Below are 16,068 nucleotides of genomic sequence, written 5' to 3'. Positions count from 1 at the left end.
GGGCACGTACTGCATGGTGCACTGGGTGTTATAAGCAACTAATGAATCATCGAACTTTACATCAAAAAATAAATAAAAATTAAAAAATAAATAATTAAAAATTAAAAAAAAAAGAGGTTCAATTAAGAATTGAATGCCATGCGATCCAGCACTCCTGGGTATGCCTCCAAAGAAAATGAAATCGGCATCTCGAAGAATGACTGCTACCCTCATGCTAACACTGCAGCATTATTCACAACAGCCAAGATACGGAAACGACCCAAGCATCCATCAACAGATGGCTGGATAAAGAAGATGCAAAGTATATATACAATAGAATGTTGTTTAGCTACAAGAAAGAAGAAAATCCTGCCACCTGGGACAACATGCTGAACTTGGTAGCATTACGCTAAGTGAGATAAGTCAGACAGAGGAAAACAATTACTACATGGTATCACTTATACATGAAATCTAAAAAACCAAACCTTGTAAAAACAGAGTAAGTCATAGTTACGAGGGGCTGAGGGGTGGGTGCATTGGGGAAATGTTGTTTAAGGGCACAAACTTACAACTAGAAGATAAGTAAGTTCTGGAGATCTAATGTACAGAGAATGATTACGGTAAAAAAAATATATAATGTATTATAAATTTTAAAATTGCTAAGAGATTAGATCTTAACTATTCTCAACACAAACAAGAAATGAGAATTATGCGAAGTGATAAAGGTGTTAGCTGACTCTACTGTAGTAATCACACTGCAATCTATAAATGTATGTAACTAACACTATACTTGTATACCTCAAATTCACACAATCTTATATTTCCATTGTATTCAACAGAAAAAATAGTTTGGGGATACAGGGGTTGGAATCATGGTTCTGCAAGTGGCCAGCCTTTCTGAGCCCAAGTGTCTTTAGCTATAAAAGGACAGCAGCAGCAATTTTGCAGCCTTGAGGAAAGGAAGTGAGAAAATACGCATCAAGTAACCAGTTCAATGCATGAGACATCGAAGGGCTCAACAGATAGTATTTGGTTGAGTGAATTAACGAACTGACACTTCCGCGGCAAAATGCTCAGAATAAGTACAGCAAAAACAGAAGGTCCTTTGTCCCATTACCAAGTCCTAACATCACACCAACTGCCCACAACATTCTGTAGCCTCTAATTCGATTTATTACTATGGAAGCTGATGTTTCAATTTACCGAACCCAGCTGTATAATAAATAAAAGTACCTCCGAGGACCATCTTTGCAACTTAATGTCAGCGCAGCAGTTCAATGCAGTTTATTTAATCTCGCCTCTAAAACAAAAGTTGCAGTTTGTTGCTTGTAAATCTGTTCTTCCTGCAACCCTTCTGAGATATGCAGACACCTGGCTGGTGCTTTTTGCCTGCTCTTGGGCTGGCTAAGCAGCCTGTCAGAGCTCCCCGCGCTACGCTCCCCCACAGTTAAGAAACAGACACTCACCTCTCCGGAGGCAGGCCACCGTCTTCCACAGCTGCTGCAAGAGCAAGAGGCAGAGTGAAAAGGAGCATAGGCGGCAGCCTGATGAATGTGAACTGTGTGCATTGCCCTGACCCCAGAGACAAAATGAGCGGCAACTCACTGATGCCCCAAGCCTCACCCTCCCCCGCCACACACACCCAGGGGACCCTCCGTCCTGCGGTTCTGCGCTTGCCACACTATATGGTGCTGCTTTACAGATACGATCTTGATTTTTCGGGATAGACGTTGACCTTCTGGAGCCCAGAACTTGTGTGGGGGGTTCTCTCTTTAATTCTTGTGTCCATCACAGGGCCCAGGGCAGAGTGTAGCTGCCCGACACAAGCTTACGATAAAGATAACGGTGCCTTTATTGAGTGCTTAGTTCGGGGCATTGTTTAAACCCTTTCCGTGACTCATCTCATTTATCCTCACAAAAATCCCGTGAGATGAGGGTTACTTATCCCCGTTTTACAGATAAGGACAATGAGGCTCAGTGCGGAACGTGCCTAAACTAAAATCGCTGGGAGTAGGGGAACTGGGATTTACGAAGGCCATGTTATTACGGAAGACTTGGTTCATTGTTCCACATTCTCTGACAACCTTCTTCGCTCTCCGAGAGAAGGTTTGACGTCTGAATTATTTAAAGTTTACAAAAATCATACTTAGCCCTCTCGGTTATGGAGGTGGCCAAATTATTATTAAAGTATACTAATAAGAGAGCTCTTTCTTTTTCTTTGCCTTTTTTTTTTTTTTGTAAACCAGGCAAAGAACTTTATTAACTTTGTTTCAAACTTCCCAGGCTTCTTCAGTTTAATTACCCGCAAGGAATGAATAGTGTCTAAGCAAAAACTGAAAAGCGCGGCAGTGTCCAAGGGGCTTGGGCTTAAAAATACTAGAGATCGAGAGTCCTTCAGATCCATGAACAAAATTTTAAAAAGCAGTCATCATATAAAACAGCAGCTCCCAGTCACTTCTTCAAGTTTTGTCTTCTTCAGAAATTGACTTAATTCCGTTTGCTTCATTCTGGAAAGCTTTGTCGAAATTCTCTACAAGATCTGGACTTTCTTCCTCCTCCTCCTCCTCTCTGGTGGCAAGTGGTGCTTTTCCGTCCATGCGATGTGTGGGCAGAGCTTCAGCCAGGCTTCTTCAACTAGTCACTCTGTGCACCGAGCTGGTTTAAGACACTGGGAAGCATTTCTGCCAGCTGCTTCCTCCCAGCACGGCCTGTGATGGCGAAAGCCTTCGCTGCCCCCGATGCCTGAACTTCAGGCTTGGGAAAAGGGATCGCAGCTCCTTGTTTTGTGAACATACTCACTTCTGCAATACCCAAGATATTGTTTACCCTTAACTTCTTTAAGGAGGACTAAGGTTTTGGGCACCTGGGTGGCTCAGTCGGTTAAGCAGCTACTTTTGGCTCAGGTCATGATCCCAGGGTCTGGGATTGAGCCCCGAATCGGGCTCCCTGCTCAGCAGGGAGTCTGCTTCTCCCTCTGCTCCTGCCCCACCCCGCTCATGCTCTCCCTCTCTCTCAAATAAATAAAATCTTAAAAGGGGAAAAAAAGGAGAACTAAGGTTTTATCATCTGCTGTAACTGTTCTATGAACCACCTTCTTCCGGCAAGCTGTTCCTTTCCCACCAATGCACACCTGGGCTTGCAGTCTGGCCAGTTTCTCTGGTTCATGATGGTTTCTCTCATCTTGGTGGGGCGGAAATGGGACCGCAGGGGACTAGGGCTGGCACTCAGGGGGTCTTGGCCAAATCAACTGAGATTCAGTGTATGCACAAAGGGACACAAAATGGCAGCCAGAGCTCTATTTCTTTACCTAGAACTTTCTTCTAGGATAAGACTTAAGATGACTTACAGCAGTGGTTCTCAAAGTGGGGTCCCTGGACCAGCAGCGTCAGCATCCCCCCGGGGAACTTGTTAAAAAGGCAAATGCTTAGGCACCCAAGCCAGACCAAATAAATCAGAAACTCTGGGTTTCTGGGTCAAATGAGCAATACAAGACAGGATCAGCTGAGTGTACCATCTGCTGGCACTTGTGGCCACAGTAAGACAAATGTTAGCACAGCACTACACAGCACCCCAAAGTCTGTGTTCCCCTCATGTTTCATTAAAGCAAACATAAACAAAGGCATTTGAAGTGTTGACAAGATCAGAGCAGGGTGCAGGTGCAGAGGGAATGAGAAGGTGTTTGTTCCTTTGAGTAGCAGAGGAAGACACAAAACAGCACAGAAAAAGGACTTCCAAGGACTCTTCAGTTCCTGGAAAGGGCCAGTGGGGGCAGGGGTGGGGGCTCTTCAACTAATTACTGAAGGCAGATCACAGAGGCCTGAAGGACCCCCATTAGGATCACAGGTCAAGTTCACACTGCCGTTCCTCCCTTTTCACTCCCTCCCCTCTCCTACTGCATGGATTGTGTTGACAACATAGGCTTTGTAGGAAACACAAAAGCTCCCTGCTCCCTGCTTGACTACTTTTCTTTTTCTTCCTCTTGGACAGATTCCCAGTGATCAAATGCAAAGCTCTCAGGGGAAGCGGGCTGGCCCGGGAGCAATAAGGGGCCAATTCCAGCAGATTTGTCATTTCACGGGCAAGCTGCCACAGGCTCTACGTGAAATAACCAGCGACGGATGTCCAGCCCCATGGAAGAGCAGTTGGGCATTATCACCCGGGAGCTGACGCGGAGAGGGAGCTAATGGGGGGGGGGGCACAGGAACTGGGGCTGTGACTCCCACTGGCGGGCTGTGTGCGGGGGCCCGGCGCATTTCCTTACCTTCCCTGTGGGTCTCGGAAATTGCAGCTGCCTGCCTCCGGAAGGCCTGGAGGTTCACGACCGGGGGTTTCGGAGGCTTTGGGGGAGGAGGACCCAGGGACTTGATGGAAGGCAGTGGTTTCGTTTTGAGAAGTGGGTGATGCCTCTCAATTGGCCGTTTCTCTGAGCATGGATTAAAAAAAAAAAGTTGCCGGTTATTACTATTTCCATTTCATGGCTTCTTGGGTGAAACTGATCAGCCCTTGCCTCAGTCTCTCTCCCCTCTAATCTATTCTCCTCCTCCTGGTCGGAGTGCCCGGATCGAAACGCAAAGCTGATCATGTCACCAGTCCACTGCCCAGAGGGAGAAGCCCGGCTCCCTCGGCGGGACGTCCACGTACGGACTCCAACCTCTGGCACGTGAATACCACATGACCCCAATCCACATTCCCAGAGTCTTTTCTTATCACACTGTACCATCCTACTTTCCCAACCTTGAGCCCAAATACCTTTCGCTCACACCAATGGCTTCTCAGTTCTCCAAATTTGATTTAAAAAGCCATCGTCTATCTAATCCTCCTTGGTTCTGGAATGCTGTTCCCTCGCTTCCTTCTTAGAAAGCTCCGACTCATTCTTTAAGGCCCTGCTCCAGTGACACCTCCTCCGGGAAGCTTTCACTGATTTCAAAATCAAGGTGAGAATTGACCACTCTCTGTTTTGTACCCGCGACGTATCGTTAAGCCCTCTCTATCAGTGTTGTGGCCTATTAGACCGGCAGGTCCATCTTCCCATCGAGTGATGGCTACTCATGACCCAGGCCGTACTGATATCCTGCCAGCATCAAGCACGGTGCCAACACCCGAGGAAGTGGATGGTGACTAGTCCCCAAAAGGATGCTTCCAGCACTCAGGACATGCAAATAACATGAGGGCTGTAAAGAATTGATCTCCGATTTGCAGGACTCATAGCCGGGGACAAGCCTCCAGGCTAACTCTGAGGTACATGGGCACCTGTGGATTTTGTGGTTTTGTGTCCTGGAATTTTCCAGGATAGTCTCAATTTCGTCCTTCTGTGCTCAGAAGCCAAACTCCAGCAGCAATTCCAGTATTATGTATGAAAATCGTATGCTGACAATAGCACAAAACCTTGTATGACCCAAGTGCCGTGGTTTGGGCTTCACATCATATAGTGGTTGACCACGTGGACCATCCGCGCTAAAAATAAAGACATTCGCCAGTGTCTTACAAGTCCCTCGGTACAACTTCCTCAGAGCCCTGCTGCCCTCTGGGAGCAGGGAAAGCTTCCTTCTTGCCCCACCAGCAGGGCTTACATCAGTCACAACCAAGCTCCTCTCTTCTTAGGTTTTAATTATAAGTCATGATGTCAGAAATTTCAGTCTTTATCCAATGAAGAAGAAGAGGTAGTGAAAATGAATGATCCCTTACTACTGGCTCCTAATTTTTACCAGGCGCTGTGCTAAGATATGGACATGGCTCATCTCATTTAATCCCCTCGACAGCTCTGTCAGGTAGGCGAACCTTCCTTCGTTCCTTCCTCCCATTCTTGCACCTTTCCTATCCCTTCATCAATAACTATTTACCTACTATAGTCCAGGCATCGTTCTAGAAGCTGGGTATAGAGTTAAGAACAAGAACAGATAGAGCCTTGCCCTCAGGAATTTTCATTCTAATGGGAGGAGACTGACGAGAAACACACAAACGAGGTAATCACAGGGACCTGGCAGTTCTATGAAAGAAATAAAACAGGCTGATATGAAAGAGTGCCAGCCGCTGATGGTGAGGCAGTGGTCTTCAGATAAAGAGGTTAGAGAAGGATTATCCGAGAAAGTGTCACGTGAACTTAGACCTAAATGTAGCTGCAGAGAGCCCAAAGAAGAGTTTTGCTAGGGAGAGAAATAGCAAGTGCAAATGTCCTGAGCGTAATAAAGTATCTTCGCGGAATAGCAAGAAATCCAGTGTGTCCACTCGTGAGCCAGGGGGAGATGGGCAGCAGTAAGTCAGATACATAAGCAGGGCCCAGAAGGTGCAGAGCCATGAAATCAGCAGGAAGTAGTTTAGATTCTTTTCTAAGTACAGAGAGAAGCTACATATGCTGGTAAGCAGGAGATCCCTCCACCCATCCGTCCGTCCATCCATTCATTCAAGTATTCAATAAATAGTGTTTGAGGACCTATTGAAACTGACCTTGTTCTTTCAGGTGCTGGGGATATGGTGATAAAGAAGACAGTTTATATCCTTATGTAGCTTACATTTTACTGAGCTAAACAAACAGATATGTAACAATATACCAGGTAAGGATGGGCTATGAAGAAAACCAAAACAACATAAGAAGACAGAGACTGATGGAGGTGGGGTGGTTATTTTAGATGGTGACTCACAAATGCCACTCACAACAGGTGACACTCAGCACAGACCACGATGAAGTGAAGGAGTGAGACATCAAAGACCTGGGGGAAGCATGTATCAGTGCAAAGGCCCTGGGGTGGACCTAGCTTGGTTTATCTAAGGAAAGCAAGAAAGTTAATGTGGTAGAAGGAGAGGGTAAGAGAGGTAGGAAGGGCCGAATGTCAGCAGCTGGTGTAGGATGGCTAGAGTTGCATTTGAACAGGGGAGTGATGGGATCTAATTTGTACTTTAGAGGATCACTGTGCCTGCTGGGAGGAGAACAGGGTGGTAGGGAGCAAGAGTGTGGAAGTAGGGAAACCAGCTGGACCACTGTGGTCCAAGTGAGAGATGACAGCGGTGTGCATAGGGCAGAAATGGACCGAAGTGGAGGGATACAGAACATATTTTGGTGGTAGAACCAAGAGCTTGCTGATGGAGTGGATGCAGAGAATGAGGGGGAGAGAGGAAGAGCGTATGGCTTCTAGGGTTTTGGCCTGAGCAACTAGGAGGATGGTTGTGCTGTTTACCAAGTGGGGGCAGATTAGTGATGAATCCAATTTACAGGAGAGCAGACCAAGCTGTAAGAGGTTAAGTAGACTGCCCAAGTTCATACATGCTGTATGCTAGGATTCAAACCCAAGTTTGCCCAAACTGTCTCTCCATAGAATCCCAGGAGATTAAGCACTTTACCCAAGCCTGAAATTACAATTTGGCAGACGGGCCTAGAATACCTGCCCTGGAATTTGGAGCAAAGCTCACCCAGATCACACGTGACCATCAGTAGGCTCTAAATTAGAAAAACACAGTGGCCCCTCCCCTAGGCCCACAGGGATTACACCTCACCTGGGGCCTGGCTGGCCAGTTCACTCTCATAGATAGGCTGGCAGGAGCCCCCCACGGGGCTCCTCTCGGGATGAGGGTTTCCTAGGCTCTTCCTGCCATGTTTAAAAAGTAGAAAAGTGGGATCTTCAGGAGAGGCAAGTGATTCTCTTTGGGCCGTCAAGTGCTTCTGGGAAGGCAGGATCTGTGGTCCTTTTATTTCCAGCTTTCCCCCGTTCTCCTCTGGAGGAAGCCCTCCGCTTTTCTGCTCCTCTGGATGGAAGGCCCTGAGTACGCAACTGTCAAGGACAGAGGCTGAAGACAACTCACTTTTCTGAGATGTAACCTTCTCCCAGTTCCAGAGCTTGTCTTTGAAGCTATCGGCCACCGCGATTCTCCTCCTGTTGGTTATGTCAGCATTCGACTGACTCATGTCTAACGGAAGAGAACTTTTCTGGGAATTTACTGCAGAACCAGGAGACCTTTCCGGAGGTCCTGGGGAATTCGAACATTTCTGAATCTCACTCTGGGCCGACTTCATTTCCTGGGGTTTAAGAAGCTGGGGTTCAGCACTAGAACAGCAGAGTGGGAGAGGATTGTGGTTGGATGCGAGGGGTTTCCCATTGGCCAAAATTCTTGTTGACTGTGTGCCTCCAATGTCACCCTTTTGAGAGACGCCTGCTGAGAATTTAATAGGTCCTGGAGATGGCACATCGAACTTCTGAAATTTGGCTCGAAGTTCCTTGAAGTTTCTTAACCCTTCCTAAAGCATCAGAGAAAGCAAAAAATGTCTCATTATTCTTTTTTTTTAAAGATTTTATTTATTTATTTGACAGAGATAGAGACAGCCAGCGAGAGAGGGAACACAAGCAGGGGGAGTGGGAGAGGAAGAAGCAGGCTCATAGCGGAAGAGCCCGATGTGGGGCTCGATCCCATAACGCCGGGATCACGCCCTGAGCCGAAGGCAGACGCTTAACCGCTGTGCCACCCAGGCGCCCCAAAATGTCTCTTTATTCTAGGAAAAAACCAGCGTGATGAGCTGACTTCACTGGGCATGTAAGGGGTTCTAAGCGCTGGCACAACACCATTGCTCACCTAGTGGACAGTGTCAGCTGGTGATGCAATGGTCTATGTGAGATGCAGTGAAAACAAATGTCTCCTCTTTGAAACACTTCAGATATGTTTAATTTCTCCACAACACATAACAAATAGGAGACGATACCAACAACTGCTGATAAATCCCTTGATACAAATTTTTAGTGGTACCTTGTTGCCTGTATAAGTAAGTTCTAACCCTCTTAGTACAGCATTCAAAGTTCTTCATCATCTGGTGGAATTATGGTCTCTAGGCACAGCCCAAAACAACTACCCTTAAACCGAACAGGATGATTTATCGTTTTCTAGAAATCTGTACTCTCCACCAGCCTTATGTGCTCCTGCTTCGCAAAATACCTCCTCCATCTACCTGTCAGTTGCTTTCTTGCAATTTTGATGCCCCCCTTTCTCCACGAAGATTTTCCCAGGGGGTGACCGGTAGAGCTAACTTCTTCCCCGTCTCCTCATGCTTCTATAGCTCTGTATAACTGGGCTGTTGAATTTAACTTTGGAACTAGACAAATTCTGGCTCTGTTCTTTATCATCTAAGCAAATACTCTGGGAAATGTGATATTACTTCTCAGTGTAGTCTCATCATAAAACGTTGTCAAGTGGTAGAAGGGTTGGGGCTACTGTATGTGAGGTGCCATCACAATTCCAATAAGCCGGTGATAAATAAGAGCTATTTTGAAGATGCTAGCTGATCCTTTTGTATTTTTGACTCCCCTTGGGACAGTGTGCTCTATCTTCTAAATTCAGTATGAGTTCAGTATATGAAAATGGGGGTAGGAATAGCAGCTCAACCCTTGGAGCGGAGGAAGGATGTGCCCGGCATTACACGGGGAGTTGGTGGACTGGGCAAGTAGGATTGGGCTTGAGTCCTGCTCAGTGCTGTTCCCATTGCTCCCCCTTTCTCTCACTAGGTCTGATTTAGTTTTGTGAGCACATTTTGTCATCTTTGGTCTCCCCAGGAGGTAGGAAGGGGTGGAGGCAAAGTGTGAGAGGACGGCTAATGGAGCCATTTCAAAGAAAGCCACTGTCTTCTCCTGATCATTTTAAAGGGCTGAGTTTCATGTAGACAGACAATCTCCAAGCCAGCCACTTCTCATTTTGCCATCTGAGGGAATGCTGGGTGATCTTTTCTCACCGTGTTTACAGTTGACTCACACCTGCCCTCTGAAGATTCAGGGAGGGAGGGAAACTGAAGAAGCATAAAGCAGGTGTCTGGGAGCTTGCTTGCATGCTTCCTCCCTCAGTTAGACCCCCCCCCCACGCACACGCACACACGCACACACACGTATACATTTGTAGTTTTCTCCATGAATTGCTAAGTCTTGATTTCTGACATATATTTCAACCATCGGTCAAATCAGTTCCACCATACTTCCTCTCCCCCGACGTGAGGGAAGCCAGCAGGCGACATGGCGTTGGGAAATCTGCGGATGAGGCTCTGCTTCACCATTTTCTAGTTATGGCCTCGGGCAATTCACTTTAACTTCCATGAGCCTTATTTTCCTCACTATGAAATGGGACTCTTCTACTCACAGTTCAAGGTTATTTTAAGGATCAAAGGAGAGAGTGGTACATACCCTCGGTGGTTCATATTTTAAAAATTGTGGTAAGATACACATAATTTAAAATTCACCATCTTAACCACTTTCATATGTGCAATTCGGTGGTGTTAAGGGGACTCCCATTGTTGCAAATGTCCAGAACCTTTTTCATTTTGCCAAAGTAGAACTCCGTGGCCATCACACAATAATTCTCCACTTTCCCTACCTCCTGCCCCTGGCAACCACCATTCTACTTTCTGTCTCTATGATTTTGACTACTTCAAGTACCTCATATAAGTGGAATCATAGAGTAATTGTCTTTTTGTGACTGGCTTATTTCACTTAGCATACTGCCCTCTAGGTTCATTCATGTTGTAGCATGTGGCAAAATTTTCTCCTTTTTAAGGCTGAATAATATTCCATTGTACGTATATACCACACTTTGTTTACCCATTCGTCAGCTGGTGGACACTTGGGTTGCTTCTACCTTTTAGATATTTTAAATAATGCTCACACGGAGATGGATATGCAAATCTCTCTTTGAAACCCTGCTTCCAATTCTTTTGGGTGTTTGCCCAGAAGTGGAATTACTTAATCATACAGTAATTCTATGTTTAATTTTTTGAGCAACCACCATACTATTTTCCATAATGGCTGTACTGTCTTATATTCCTACTAACAGTATGTAGGATTCTAATTTCTCCACTTCTTCTAACACGGTATTTTTACAGTAGCTGTCACAATAGGCGTGAGTGGTCAGTGGGTAATATTTTTAAAGAAATGTAAAGATGATTATTTTTAGCTCTTCACCATCTGAAGCCGCATGAGCTACACTTATTATTGGGTGGTTGATTTTAGTCTCTGCAGGGATGATTAGGAAAAGTCCTAGCAGGAAATAGAATTATGGATGGATACTCTCCAAACCCAAGTCCTGTGTGAAGATCATTGGTTCAGGAGGAAGCAAGCCTGATTATACCTGGTCTATTCCTCTTTCGATGCTCATTGAGTGTCTATGATGTGGGCAAACACCATTTTAGACAGACAAGGGCTCAGCTATAAAATATTACATTCTATGGTCAGGGAGAGGCAGAAAATAAGCAAATACACATGAAAATATTAGAGACAAATGCCACATGGAGAACCAAATAGCTGATTCAATAAAGGGTGGCTGGGTGCCCACCGAAGATTTTCTGAGCTACCAGAGCAAAGTCATTCCCTTCTCTGGGCTTAGTCGTCTATCACATGAGGCAGTTGGCCCAAATGATCTCCCAGGGCCCTCCAGCACTAAAGTTTGGGTTTCACTTTCCTTATTATGGGACATAGATGTGACACAGTTTGTTGATTATTCATTACCCCTGGAAGGGAAGTGAGGGTGGAGGGCATGAGGCAAGGTGCATGAGGATGGGTTGGGAGGTGCCCAGGGGTCATTCCAATGAAAACCATGATCCATTTTTCTGGGCCCATAGAAGGTCGTCTCCACATTCTACTGATGTCAAGATTTTTGTTGTTGTCGGTGTTGTTGTTGTTTTGTTTGTTTTAAAGTAGGTGTCACGCCCAGCATGAGCCCAACATGGGGCTCAGATTCATGACCATGAGCTCAAGACCTGAGCTGCACTCAAGAGTTGGACGCTTAGCCAACTGAGCCATCCAGGTGCCCCAGTGATATCAAGGCTTAAGAAGCCCATGAGCCTGTCCCTTCTTCATGTCACAGCCACTGCCTCCGAGTCCTCCTCACACATTGCAATGACGTCCTCATGGTCTGTCTGCTTCTACTCTGGGTCCCTCCAATCCACCACTTACCCAGCTATTAGACAAAGCTGATAAAAAACATACATCTAATCAGGTATGTCCCGTATTTGAAGTTCTTCAATGTGGCTTCCCCCCAAGATTTCACATCAACGGAAACTCTTTTGCTTAGCACGTAAGTCCCTTCCAAATCCCAACTCTGTTCATTTCGGACATGATAGTGGGCCCTTCCCCAAGATGCTTTCTTCCTTCTGGCCTCATTGAATTACCCATGTGCTCCCACCTATTCTGCTTTTTCATGCCTGGGCCTTTGACTGTACTAGTTCCTCTGCCTGGAAACCCTGTCTCTTTCCCAATTTCTGGAATTAGCACACAACTGCTTGTTTACGATTCAACTCACGTCACCTCAAAATGTTCATTGGTTTCCCGTTATGTCTAGGCACGAGGGTTACCACGATGAGTACGTGGTCCTGACCTTTCAGAGCTAGTGGAACGAAGGAGCAGACACAACCTGATCACTTTCATGGAGGAGAGATGGTTATTAGATACACAGCATGACATCTGTGAGAACATGGAGAATGGGCCATGATGCCAGCAGGGGTGCAAAGAAGGCTCCCTAAAGATGACTCCGCTGGAAGAGGCAGGCAGGTGAAGAGGGCAGGAAAGGTGGCCCCAACATCAAGAACAGGAACAGAGAAGGCATGGCGGTGTGAAGCAGCATGGTGTAGATGGGAATAAGCAACTCCAGGGTGCTGAAGCCCCAGTGTTCAGTATGGGAGGCTGGAGAAGAAAGTCAAGGGCAAGTCTCCTGAAAGTAATTGGGCTTAATCTTCAGAGTCAATGGGGAGCTACTGATGAGTTTGACACATGGCTAGGGCAGACTTTGATTTATATTTCATGCAGATTAGAGACCAGGAACCAATTAGGAGGCAACTAGAAGGGCCAAGTAAAAGTGATGAAGGGTGGGACTTGGGCAGTGTTGGTAGGAATGGTGAAGAGAAATGTGCAGGGGGTGGTATGGACCAGACCTAGAGGGGGGAGGGAGGACTCCAGGAAGATCCCTGGGTTTCTAAATTGGGTGAGAGGATGGATGTTGGTCCCTGAAACTAAGACTGAGGACAGAAGATAAAAGAACAAGGCAAAGATGATCAGCCCAGTTTTGGATGTGATGGTTTATCTTCTTAGGGGAGTCATCTAACAGGTAGTTATGTATGGGAATCTTTGGGGGGTTAGAAATTTAACCAAATTTCTTGGGGCACACAGAGCTTAAAAATATGAACCCTGGAGTCCAGCTGCTGAAGTTCAAATTCCAGTCCTGCCATTTATTGGCTTTACAACCCTGAGCAAATGACCTAACCTCTCTGTATTTGTTACCTTCTCTGGGATAATAACCGTACTTCCCCTCATAGGGTTGTTGTGGTAGGTAGAATAATGGCCCCTTAAAGAGGTCCACATCCTAATCCCTGAAATCTGTTAATGTCACCTTGCATGCCAGAAGGGACTCTGGGTGTAATTAAGCTAAGGATCTTCAGATGGGGAGATGATCCTAGATTACCTGGGGGGCGGGCAATGCAATCACAAGGGTCCTTATAAGTGGGATGCAAGAGACAAGCAGATGCGACAATGAAACAAAGATGAGGTTATGGGGGTTGAAGATGCTACATGCTGGTTTTGAAGATGGAGGAAGGGTCCAGGAGCCAGGGAATGCAGGTAGCCTCCAGAAGCTGGAAAAGGCAATGAAACGGGTTCTTCCCTGGAGCCTCCAGAAGGAACACAGTCCTGCCAATGCCTTGATTTCAGGGATTTGGCTTCTGCAACTGTAAGATAATAACGTCATGCTGTCTAGGCTACTCGATTTGTGGTCACTTGGTGCAGAACTATGCTGGAAATGATACAACTGTTGTGAGATTCAGTTAATCAGTACAAGTAAAGCGTTTAGAAGGCAATAATAGGTGCCCACTAAATTTTAGCTCTGGTTATTCTAGGTGGTTGTCACGACCACAGGGCTAGACGGGATGGCGGAGGAGAACCTATGCTGGCCTCAGAGCCACGGGGCGATAGCAGAGGGCAAGACAAAAGTCTGAGAAGAAACAAAGAGGTCGGAGTTAAGAGCGAAAGAGAAGAGGTGGGCAGTATTAATGAGAAATGAGTGCCCAGCAGGGGCCAGGGCAGCAGAGAAGTTCTAGAAGATAAAGAAGGAAACACGTCTAGCGGAATCTGCCAAGATGGAAACCATTCCGTGGACATCGCAAAAGAATACCACCGCCGCAGCCCGAGTGCTGGGGGCCCCAGAGGGAGTGGGAGGTGAGGGGAAAAGGATTTGTTTTTTTGGTTTTGTTTCCGTTTGTAGGAAGCTGGCATGACGAAAGGAGGGGATAGTTAGAATGGGATTCAGGGTCAACCGAAGGTTTTAATTCATCTTTCTTTCTAGTGAATCTTCCCCTAAGCCGGATCCTGGAAAGCGCGGAACTACACCTCCCGGGTGGAGCTCTTTCGGCCAGGACGTGGCCCAGCAGAGGCACGCAGGGGGGCGTGGGGGTGAGCCCCGGGGGCGGGGGCGGGGGCGGGGGCGGGGGGGGGGCCACTGCGGCGCCCGGGAGAGCAGATCTCGGCGAGCAGCTATCGACGTCCCCACGCTGAACAGAGCGCGGCAGGCAGCGTGAATGCGTTCCCACCGGAATAATCCCACATGGACGCCGGACTTGGCCCTTACCTGTAGCGTACAAGCTCCTCCCCAGCCCCTCTGGAAAGTCCTAAAATAACCTATTACAAACCCCTTTCTGCTCAAACCGGCAACAACAGATTTGGTTGTCTCCAACCAAAACCACTGACCAATACCTTCTGGTTTGCTTTTCCTCATAGCAGCTATCAGCCCCGACCTACTCTGCCTATCTCCCTCCATCAGGACGTAAGCTCCCTGCGGACAGGTGCCTTGTCAGGAGTGTTCGCTGCCTTAACACCAGTGCCTGGAAGCATATTTGGCCCATTGTGGGTGCTCAGTAAGAACTCGGTAAATGAATGAATCCTTGGCAGACAAGTCTTTCAGCAGCCCTTCAAGACGGGCACAGTGTCTTATCTGTCTCTGTACCCCCATTACTAGCACCGGGGCTCACAAAATGTTTGGGGAATGAATTGGTGAATGAACATTTAGAAAAATTAGCAGGTTCACATAATTCGTGAACTGTAACTGTACAGAATTTTGTTTTTTGTTTTTGTTTATTTCCTAAGGGCAGCTTAGAATGCACACGGAAACAAATTCTCTAATTGCTGTAATGTCAGAAGACAACCCTGAAAACAGCCCTGAAGACAGCCTTGGCACTTCTGATCTGGACTGGGCGGCTTCAAATACCTCATCTGGGAAGCAAAGGCCAAAACAATCTCAGAGATGTTGTGGGAACAACCCAAGATAAAAGACAGTGGGGTCCTCTAAACACAAAGGGTTTATCTCTTTGATATGGAAATTGACCAAGGGGGTAGCAACCAGCCAAGAGAACAAAGATATTGCTATTTTAGACACATGGGGAGGTCAGTGTGAAACAGTTATAAGTCTGAATGTCAGTTTTTTAAATGCAGTATTACTATATTTACATGAATATATTTAGCCCAGCTAGGGGACAAGACTCCATCAGACACATGTCTCTTATTCAATATTTATTTTATATCAATCTAAGAAACAATAACAAAAGTAGGCATTTATGCCTATTTCTCTTTCTCTCTCTCTCTCACTCACACACACACACACACACACACACACACACACTCTCTTCATATGACATTACCACATGCTGGGCTCTATTCTAAGCACTTAACTCATTTAAACCTTATGTCTAACCCAGTGTTTTCCCAAGACACAGAGCAGAATATTGAGGCATCGAGAGCCTACAAAACCTGTCCAAGGCCACAGCAAGGAATGGTCAAAGCTGGGATTCGAACTCACACAATCTGGGTCCAGAGCCCATGCTCTATACTGGACTCCTCAAACCCAAGAATTTGTTGGTGGGTTTATATTTTTTTGCATATATATTTGCATATATATACATATATATAATATATATAATATATATATATTATATATATTAGAAACAAGCTAATATTTGATCAAAGGAATATAAATACTGTACTATTAGCTTCCTGGGCAGTCTTTTTCTACTTTGCCAGTTTCAGAGAATTGATAACTATGTTTTCCCCCATCCCTATCATTCTTATTAACAACTCTTATGTATAATCTCTA

The 16,068-nt window shown here is 46.1% G+C and overlaps 1 protein-coding gene and 1 pseudogene across 1 annotated transcript in view; both read right to left on the bottom strand.

Annotated features, from left to right (window-relative positions):
• The window catches only part of FYB2 (FYN binding protein 2), a 98,262-nt gene extending 90,047 nt beyond the window's left edge, over positions 1 to 8,215 (bottom strand). Inside the window, 3 exon segments of the mRNA XM_008699153.2 lie at positions 1,446 to 1,479; positions 4,241 to 4,402; positions 7,468 to 8,215. Coding sequence (XP_008697375.2) covers positions 1,446 to 1,479; positions 4,241 to 4,402; positions 7,468 to 8,215 — 944 coding nt within the window.
• Positions 1,725 to 3,195, bottom strand: LOC103670675 (annotated as a pseudogene).
• Positions 8,216 to 16,068: the final 7,853 nt, after the last annotated feature.

The sequence above is a fragment of the Ursus maritimus genome, unplaced genomic scaffold, assembly GCF_017311325.1.
Source record: "Ursus maritimus isolate PB19 unplaced genomic scaffold, ASM1731132v1 scaffold_12, whole genome shotgun sequence".
Taxonomy (NCBI): domain Eukaryota; kingdom Metazoa; phylum Chordata; class Mammalia; order Carnivora; family Ursidae; genus Ursus; species Ursus maritimus.
Note: the sequence above shows the minus strand (reverse complement) of the source record. Positions and strands in the feature narration are given on the sequence as shown.